The sequence below is a fragment of the Microcebus murinus genome, chromosome 19 (genome assembly GCF_040939455.1).
Source record: "Microcebus murinus isolate Inina chromosome 19, M.murinus_Inina_mat1.0, whole genome shotgun sequence".
NCBI lineage: Eukaryota > Metazoa > Chordata > Mammalia > Primates > Cheirogaleidae > Microcebus > Microcebus murinus.
The window spans coordinates 21,580,590-21,590,164 of record NC_134122.1 but is presented as its reverse complement, the minus strand read 5'-3'; the positions used below and the strand labels follow the sequence as shown (position 1 = coordinate 21,590,164).

Sequence of the window (9,575 nt, the reverse complement as noted above, 5' to 3'; positions counted from 1 at the left end):
GAGTACTGCAGTGGTGAGGCCCCAGCTCCCTCCTGGGCCCCGCTGCCCTCAGCTGCATGGGGCCTCCCTCCAGGGAGGGCGCACCACGCCCCACCCACCACCACGCCCCACCCGCCACCACCCCGAGAATGTGGAACGAGCAGTTTGCAGGCGTAGCCCCAGGCCCATGTGGAATGTGGGGCAGGGATGGGGGCCACAGGGCCACCCGTGCTGGGGTTCCTGCACCGCCGTGGTTTGCTGGGTGAGGGGTGTCCAGGGAGAAGGACACTGTTCTGTCCCCGACTCCGTTGGACCTGCCAGTCCCAGCCCCTCTGCCTTGGTCTCCCCATCAGAACTGGGCCCGCAGTTTTGGGGCTCGGGCCTGGGTCTGAGGGTGGAGCCCCCACCCTCCGCAGGCTCTGATCCAACCCCGGGGGACCCTCCCAAACGTTTCCCGAGTACATACAACCCTGCACCTAGTGCCCAGAGGGGCCACAGACAGGAGTAGAGACCCCGGAGCCTTCAGCGGCTTTTCAAGGGCTGCCACCTGGGGATTGGGCTGGGTTCAGACCCCTCATGTATCTATGCCCCACTCCTGTCTCCTAAACCCTGGGTGGGGCTGGGGAGGAGGCGACCTCTTCGAGGGGCGGCAGGCTGTTGGCAACAGAAGTGGCTGGGCCTGCTTTGTGCTGCCTGCCCCGACATGAGCAGCCCGACCCTGTCACAGCAGGCCAGGCCCCTCTCCCTCCCCTCGGGGTTGTCCCCGGGGGGCCATCTGTGCCCCACATAGACTGCAGAGCAGAGGCAGTGAGTCCTTCTCCCCTCCCAGGCTTGTCCCCCTCAGTCAGTCATGGAAGGAAGCCCCAGCTGCAATTGCACACCTCCTGTGATGGGGAGCTCACTACCCCATCCTGTTGTACAGCCATGGGGCCAGGGCTGGGCGGCTTTCTAACCTGAGGGATCTCTGGGCCATTTGTGCTGAGTGCCTGCTGGTACCAAGGTGGCTACCAGGTGTCCAGGCCCTGGGGGTTCTGCCTGCCCAGTAAAGTTCACTTAATTCATTCAGGGAGCACTTATTGAGTGCCTGTTGTGTTCCAGGCACTGCTAGAAGCTAGGGCTATACGGGGACACGTCAGAGGCAAGAAGGCAGGGTCTACATGGTAGAGGATGGGGAGTCAGAGTGGGGCTGGAAAGAGGAGTTGGGCTCTGCCAGGCTCACAGGGGAAGGGCATCTCGACAGAGGGAACAGCATGTGCAAGGGAGGTCGACATGAGGAAGGGGAGCTGTGTGGGCACAGAGCACCACTGGAGCCATGCCTGGGGCTTAGGCAGGGAAGGCAGGACGCAGGGTGCTTGGGGGCCTGGGGATAGGGGTCCTCCTTCAGGTAGGTGAGGCCTGAGCACAGGAACAAGCCATGCGGGGCACGCAGTCCCGGTCTCAGTGCTGTCCACCTCAGCCGGCCCACTGGGCACCTGTGCACCCCAGGAGCAGGCACGACCCCTGCTGCTCACAGCTGTGAGGTCCCCGTAGCTACTGCAGCAAAGTACAAACTGGCCTTAAAACAATAGCAAGGTAGGCTGGGCGCGGTGGCTCACTCCTGTAATCCTAGCACTCTGGGAGGCCAAGGCGGGTGGATCCCTCAAGGTTAGGAGTTCAAAATCAGCCTGAGTGAGACCCCATCTCTACTAAAAATAGAAAGAAACTAATTGACCAATTAAAACATATATATATACAAAAAATTAGCCAGGCATGGTGGCGCATGCCTGTAGTCCCAGCTACTCGGGAGGCTGAGGCAGGAGGATCGCTTGAGCCCAGGAGTTTGAGGTTGCTGTGAGCAAGGCTGACGCCACGGCACTCACTCTAGCCTGGGCAACAAAGTGAGACTGTCTCAAGAAAAAAAAAAGAAGAAAAACAATAGCAAGGTAGCAACCAATGCGCCCTCTCACAGCCTGGAGCACAGGAGCTGAGGCCACAGCCCCAGCTGGCTCCTTCTGAAGGAGAATCTGCGCCAGGTCCCTCTCCAGCTCCAGGGCCATCGTGGCCCATAGCCGCCTGGCTCGTCTCTGTGTTGGTCTCACGTGGACGTCCTCTCCGTGCTGCTCTGAGCCTTCTTTTCTGTGTGAGGACACTGGTCCTTGGGTTGGGGCACACCCTGATCCCAAGACGATCTCATCTTGAGAGCCTCACCTTAGTTACACCTGCCAAGACCCTCTTGCCAAGTCAGGTCCCAGCCGCAGAGCCCGGGTGACATGTCTTTCGGGTCACACTTCAACTCACTGCCACCACTGCCAGCGCCCTGCAGACGTGTGCCCACATCTCGTCCTGGTTGCTCAAGCAGAAGCCTAGGGGGTTGTTCTGATCAGACCTGATTAGTCAGAGGCCCCTGCCAGAAGCCATGCAGAGCAGCTGGCTCAGGTCACACCTGGCCCTAACACCAGAGGTGGGGGGTGGGTTCCCCCAGAGGAGTTGGAGTCAGAGAGACCTGGTTCCAAACTCAGCCCTGTACCTGTCAGCTGTGGCAGGTGGCAGCTTTCAAGGATGGCCACAGCAGAACCTCCGACCACATGCTGTTTGTATGATGCAACATTGTTCTCCCATTGAGAGGAGGCGTCTGTGTTCCTGCCCTTGAATCTGAGTGGACACTTGTGACCACAATGGAGGCAATCATACGTGACCTCTGAGGCTAGATTACAAAAGGTGATACAGCTGCCACCTGGTTCTCTGGGGTGCTTGTGCTCAGGACCTAGGTGATACAGCTGCCACCTGGTTCTCTGGGGTGCTTGTGCTCAGGACCTAGCCGCCATGCTGTGAGGAAGCCCATGCAGCCCGTGGAGGTCCACAGAATGGTGGCCACACTCCCAAACCACAGCCTGTGCCGACTTGCCAGCTGCATGAGTGTGCCAGTGTCAGTGGGTCCTCCAGCCCCACTGATGCCACAATGGAGCTGTCTCCACCAAGACCTGCTCAAACGGCAAGTTCACGAGCAAAGCAAATGATTGCTGTTAAGCTGGCAGGTTCATCATGCAGCAGTAGGTGACTCACACCCTGGCTGTGCAATCCTAAGCAAGGGGTTTGACCCCTTCGAGTCTTCCTTTCCCTGGGTGTGAGATAGGATAATACTTGCCTAACTGAGTTCGTTCATCTAGAAACTATTAACCGAGTACCTAAAGTGGCCAAGCACTGTTCTAGGCCCTGGGGACATCGTGTGGAAACTGCCTGGCATATATGTGGTTCAAAGAAGGTTCCTTCTCCACTTTTCATATCTGTGAACTGCAAAAAGAAATTCCTTTCTCTTCTCTCCCAGCTAAAGGTCTTGTATAAAGCAATAATCATTTGCCAGGGAGCAGTCAGTTAAGAGCTAGCCGTCACCTCCAGGACACAGGGCCCTTGGGTCTGCCAGACCGGGAGGCTTAGCGCGGTCTCCAGGGAGGGGCGCCCTTTCCTGCTGAGTGGTCTCCAGTTGAGTGGGAAGCTGTTTGCCAAGCAGTAAAAGCTGCTGCTCAGAGCCCTGAAAACGTATTAATGAGTAACCCCATGTGCAGGCCCTGGTTCCAGCCGGAAGACGGCTGTTTGTACGACAAGAACAAGGTGCAATTTTCCTTTTGTAGTTTTAAATGGGTTCAGAGCCCCAGGGCGATCAAAGTCCTGACAACCCGACTGGGATTTCCAGCAGCCCTGGGCCCTCCCTTTGGGCCTTGGCAGTGAGGTCCCCACTGCCCAGTGGTCCACAAACATTTGGTGCCCGACAGGCTGGCTCTGGGCACACAGAGCAAAATCCAACCTGGACACCTTCTGGAGGAGTCCTCTGCGCCAGGCTTGAAGAAGGGCAGGCCCCGGGGAGGGGCTGTTAGGACTCCTCTGCGGGTATTTGTCTTCCTGCCTCTCTGGGAAGTTGCTGGCATTGGCTCCTCCCAACGCTCGAAGCAACAGTGCTGTTGGGTCACTTGAGGGGCTGGGGGTGAGAAGGTTTGTCCAGAGAGGCCCAATGGTGTGCTCTGCGTTGCTGGGGACCTGATTTGTGTAGTGCCAGGGCCTGGCACTCGGCTGGTGCTCGGCAGTTGTTAAGTGGGCAGGGGGTGGATGGCAGCTCGCGGTGCCCCGGTGCTGATCCACCTCCTCCTTCATCCAGCTGAAACCGGGGCAGGGTGGGCAGGGGGTCCCCAGGGAACAGTACTGGGCAGAGACTGCAGGGCAAGAGTCGGGGGCTTCACTGAGCCTTAACAGCAATAATAAGCAAGTGCCAGGAGCGTCACTGTTTACACTTTTATTCTGTTACAGGTTGAATCGGACTCCCCCAATTCCTATGGTGAAGCCCTAACCCCCAATACCTTAGAATATTTTTTGGAAATAGGGTTGTTGCAGATGTAACTAGTTAAGATAACGTTATTCGGGGACCCTAACCCAGCATGACGGTTGCCCCTATGGAAAGGGGACATTTGGAGACAGGCACACAGAGCACCGGTGGAGGTGGAAGCAGAGACAGAGAGGGTGGTGTTTTTGGAGCCGCGGAGCACCAGAGAGTGATGGCGCCGGCAGCGAGGGCAGACCGTCCCTGAGCCCACACCTTGGCCTTGGACCTTCGCCCCCAGAGCTGAGACCAAGTTTCTGGTGTTTGAGCCGCTCAGCCGCGCCTGGGCGAACGCACGCTCCGTCACAGAGTAGTTCTCACTCGGCTCCGTGCGGACGCGGAAGCCCGGCCCCGGCGGCTGTGTGTCCTCGGGCGACCCGCGAACCTCTCTGAGCCCATTTCCCCATCCACACCGGATGGCTTCTGGGCTTCTGCCGCCCGGTTGCTGCGAGCGTCATAGGGGACAGAAGAGCGCTGAGCAGCGCCTGCCCTCCTCGGGGTCCTCTGGGCCGGGCGGAGCCGGAGTCCAGGACAGGGCGGGGGCGGGGCCTGCTCGGCGCTCGGCGCACCCGGGGCCTGCTCGGCGCTCGGCGTTCGGCCGGCCGCCCTGCGTACGCTGCGTGTGGCGCTCTCGGGCTCTGGCGCAGCAGTCATGTCGACCGCCATGAACTTCGGGACCAAAAGCTTCCAGCCGCGGCCGCCGGATAAGGGCAGCTTCCCGCTGGATCACTTCGGTGAGCGCCGGAGGTCGGCGGGCAGGGTCGTCCGTCCGCGGGCCGCGCGCCGGGTCTGGGGTGTGGTCGGGGTGCGGGTTTGTGGGGGTGCAGGTCTGGGGTGGGTGCGGGCTTGGCTGTGGTCTGGGGGGCCGGTTTGTCTTGGTGCAGGTCTGGCGTGGGTACGGGCTTGGCTGTGGTCTGGGGTGCCGGTCTGTGGGGGTGCAGGTCTGGGGTGAGTGCGGGCTTGGCTGTGGTCTGGGGTGCCGGTCTGGGGGGGTGCAGGTCTGGGGTGGGTGCGGGCTTGGCTGTGGTCTGGGGTGCCGGTCTGTGGGGGTGCAGGTCTGGGGTGAGTGTGGGCTTGGCTGTGGTCTGGGGTGCCGGTCTGTGGGGGTGCAGGTCTGGGGTGAGTGTGGGCTTGGCTGTGGTCTGGGGTGCCGGTTTGTCGAGGTTCAGGTCTGGGGTGAGTGCGGGTCTGGGATGTGGTCTGGGGTGCCGGTTTGTCGGGGTGCAGGTCTGGGGCGTACCCCTAATATTTTACTGGACTGACTTTACCACATTGTAGATTTGTTTTTTCCAGCGTCACTTTAAGCATGTTTCTGAAGGAAACAAGTTTTGAAAGGAAAAGTAGAACAGTTCTTAAGGCTGCTGTGCAGGTGCATCGTGTTACACTTTTAAACGAAGACACTTTTCTTTTTCATTCTAGGTGAATGTAAAAGCTTTAAAGACAAATTCATGAAGTGTCTCCGTGACAATAATTTTGAAAATGCTTTGTGCCGAATTCAGTCAAAAGAATATTTAGAATGCAGAATGAACAGGCAAGTACTAGCTAACAAGACTTCCACCCGATTTCTCCAACCAAAACATTTTTTTACCGAAAAGGCTGTTGCAGCAGGCCTTATCATATCATATCAGGCCTGGGTTCAACCTGGGTTTTTTTTTTTTTTTTTAATTTGTTTTTCAATGTGTCTGTGCCTTCAAACAACTTGTGTATTTCAGAACTGTAGAAATGGTTGCCCTTAAAAATGAAGCTTAGCAGATGAAATTGTCCTAAAAGCTGTTAAGCAATCTTGGGAACCTTTTCTTGAGTGACAGCATTATACATGATTGCATTCCTCAGAGCATTTTCTTTCCAAATTTGGGTGCTACTGACCTGTTATTAAGGTTTCAGAATTGTACATTATAAAATGCTCACTGAGCCAACAGATTGAGGGTTGTGGGGATGCAGTTTATTTCTTTCACATTTGCAGACTGTAAAAACATGCACTGTGTTGTTTTGTTCCACATAGAGCTGTTTGGAGTGTAACAGGGAGGACAATAGGTTATTTAAGACAGGATGAAAGATGAGTGATTGTTCCTGTCTTAACTAGAATTCACCAGAGCTCACTTTTTTTTTAGTTGACATGCAGAGACAGCACACTTTTAAACAAAACAAAAACATTTCTAACCATGATCCATACAGCTTTTACTTAAAACAAGAGCTATTTTAAATTTTAATGCAAAAAAGCATGTGATGTATAATTGAATAATGGTGATGGGAACTTTTATTTTGCTTTTCGAGGCCATAATTAGCTCACTAAGGAATTCAGTCTTCAGACACCCTTGTCCCTGCTGAAGACAGGTTGGCATTAACCAGTCCCCTTTGAGCTCTCCTTTCATTTTCCCACGATGTACTCAAACATTTCCCTCAAGGAAAATCTCTTGTACCTTTCAGGCCATACCTGTGTTTGAGACATTTGGGACTTTAAGGGTGATGGGCCCTCTCAGCAGTGTGGCCCCCCCCGTGGCTCTTGTTTTGAGGGCCACACCGGGTCCTGCCCTTACCGTCTTTAAATAGCATGTCAATTGGAACCACATGTTTAAATTACTGTCCAGATTGATGAAGCTTTAGGAAAGTGAAAGTAAGAGAATTTGTTCTCGGTGCTGCCAGGCTTTAGGGGCAGGGTTTGCAGTGGGTCTCTGTCTGGGTGTGACAGTGTGCAGTCTCCTGCCTCTCTCGAGCTAGGTGTCCTGATCCCAGGACAGTGAGGAGAAGATGTGGGTGCCGCCACTGCGGGTGGTTTTACTGATGGACCAGGCAGCCTGGAGGGGAAGGTGTGGGGTGCACTTCTGATGTGGTCGGTATTTTGACCGTAGAGTTCTGGTTGGGTGGGTGCTCACGAGAATGGTCAAACTCGAGAAGCAGAGGACAGCCTGGCATCCGGGCCCAGTGTCCATATCCCACACTCCTGCTGCTTCACCCCCACCCTGTTTTCTTCCTTTTTTTCCTTCTGTACTGAAATCCCAGACGTTGTCTTACCCCACTTACTTCCAGGTGCATCTTTTAAGAAAACAGACAATAGTAGGATTTTCAAAGTTGTCTCATGGGGAGTTGGACCATGTTGGCCTGATGTGAGAACATACATGTGTTTTAGATGACTGCACTTTTTTATAGAAAAAATTAAGGTTAGGATTCCAGAAATCCAAGTTGTTGGCAAAGACAATGACGAATGCACATATGAGCTAAGATCATAAGCCTCCATGACAATTTAGAAGTTCAGTGTAGGTCCCATCCTGGGGAGTGGGCAGGGTTTATGACATCCGCTGGTGTGGTGGCTGCACACCCACCGTCACAGAGTGCTCAGGCTGGCGCCAAGCAGCCCCCCGGAGGATGGGGACACCGCCCCCCACCACTGGGTTGCTGGGAGGGTGAGGGAGAGCATCCTCGGAAGGCCCCGCCAAGTTGAGGGTGAGCATCAGTGAGTGTTCCTTGTCATTATCATTGTCCTAAGAATATGGGATATGTAAAAATTCAGTTGCACTGCATTATTTAATGCCTCAGAAATGATGTCGCAGAGAGATCCCCTCTCTCTCCCCCCTGCACTCTGAACCCCTCTCTCCACCCCCTGCACTCTGAGCCCATCCCTCTCCCCCTGTGCCACACATATAAACTGGCCTGTGGTGTTGTCCTGGCCAGCAGAGAATGCTTGGAGGCCAGTGTGTGGCCATGTGCCTAGGAGACACTGGCAGGGCTGCCACTGTCTTAGATTCTGCCCTCTGGGCTTGCAGCTGCTTGCCTGGCCCACAGATGTGTGCAGGTGAGTAGAGATGGGGGGAGTCCGGGCACACTGTGTCCTTGGGTCTCTCCAGGCCTGACTCGCCACCTTGTCCAAAGCTTTTCTTCATCTTTCTGACATGAAGGGATCTTCTCAAGTAGGCGGCACCTACCAGGTCTCCAGAGTAGCACAATGGCATCACCACCAGGGCTTCCCGGGTGCCAGGCCCCGGGCTGCCAGTTTTGTGTTAAATCCAAAGTAGACACACCAGCTCAAATGGGCGTTGTGAGAGCACGGAGCTGGCAAGGGTGGCTGGCGTGTGCCCACAGCCGGGGCTGGCCTGAGGCTGCGGGAATCTGGCTACTGGAGTCATCCGGCAGCTTGTGCTGCCTCTCTGACGCTGGTGTCACCCTCCACTCCCCAACAAAACAAACCAACAAGGTCCTCTGCCCTGGACTGTGAGCCCTGGGTGGTGGGAGAGGCGGGAGGCCCAGCAGGGCACTCAGTGTTGGGTGTCCGGGTCTTTTTGGCTGTGACTAAACCCACACAGCGGAGGCTGACACACAGGTGGATCTAGAAAAGGGGCCATTGTGTGGGGTTGGTGGGTGGGGCCAGGAGCAGGACCCCACCTTGGCGCTGGGCCGCGCCACCCGAGCCAGAGTGCGTGGAGCTGCGTACCTAGTGTCTGACTAGCAGGGTTACAGGTGAGGCTCATGAATCATTAAACTGGCTTCTGCCCTCCTGCCCCCTCAGGTGTGTCCTTACAGCTACCTGGCAGCCAGGTGTGAGTTCTCAGACTCGTTGCTGTGTGTGCCCAGCCGGGCTCCACCCTGGATCCTGGGGCTCAGGCCCTCCTGTGTGGACACGTGCTGTGCACATCCAGCCCTGTCCTCACCCTCCACGGCTGCCCTCCTGAGTCTGCAGGTGCACCCCTGCCCCAGCAGGGCTGCCTCAGAGAGCCCCTCAGGCTCTCGGCACTTGGAGTGTGACTCTGGGTGGCAGGTCCACATGGCCCCGTGGGAGGGGTGTGGCCCAAGGGCTCAGACCAAGAGAGCTGCTCTCTGGGGTCCGTATTCCCAAGCAGTAAAGTGGGGGTGACAGGAGCTCCGGGTTTGGGGGTGAAGCAATGGCCTTATGGGGATACCCGCTGGTAGCCCTGTGCCTTCTGTCCTGATACCTCCCCATTTTTCTTCTAGGCAACTGATGGCTCAAGAGCCGCTGGAGAAACTGGGATTTGGAGATTTGATAGATGGAAAATCGGAGACAAAAAGTGAATTTTGATGAGAGGAGCCCTAGGCTGTGTTCAGCGGTCACCTGCGTGGGAGGACGCTGCCACCTCCTTCGACTCTGGAGGCCTACGAGGCTGTGCCCTGGCATGGGCCTTCAGGTGCCGTGAGACATTCCCATCGAGTCCAGGTGGACAGTCCCATGGAGATGCCTCGTCACAAAGGAAGGAACTTATCTTGTGAAGCTCCCCGATTATTTTCAGAAGTTATTACT

General features: G+C 56.0%; 1 protein-coding gene across 1 annotated transcript; it reads left to right on the top strand.

The window, feature by feature from the left end:
• Nucleotides 1-4,898: 4,898 nt before the first annotated feature.
• Nucleotides 4,899-9,575, top strand: COX19 (cytochrome c oxidase assembly factor COX19). The gene is made up of 3 exons (XM_012759098.3): nucleotides 4,899-5,061; nucleotides 5,747-5,858; nucleotides 9,272-9,575. The coding sequence occupies exons 1-3, from the start codon at nucleotides 4,980-4,982 to the stop codon at nucleotides 9,354-9,356; spliced, it is 279 nt and encodes a 92-aa protein (XP_012614552.1). The 5' UTR covers nucleotides 4,899-4,979; the 3' UTR covers nucleotides 9,357-9,575.

What these genes read in the sequence shown, in the direction of transcription:
- COX19 (XM_012759098.3), top strand. Translation starts at nt 4,980, where the DNA reads ATGTCGACCGCCATGAACTTCGGGACCAAAAGCTTCCAGCCGCGGCCG. An exon ending in CTTCCCGCTGGATCACTTCG is followed by an intron (nt 5,062 to 5,746) that starts GTGAGCGCCGGA and finishes TTTTCATTCTAG; the next exon opens with GTGAATGTAAAAGCTTTAAA. An exon ending in TTAGAATGCAGAATGAACAG is followed by an intron (nt 5,859 to 9,271) that starts GCAAGTACTAGC and finishes TTTTTCTTCTAG; the next exon opens with GCAACTGATGGCTCAAGAGC.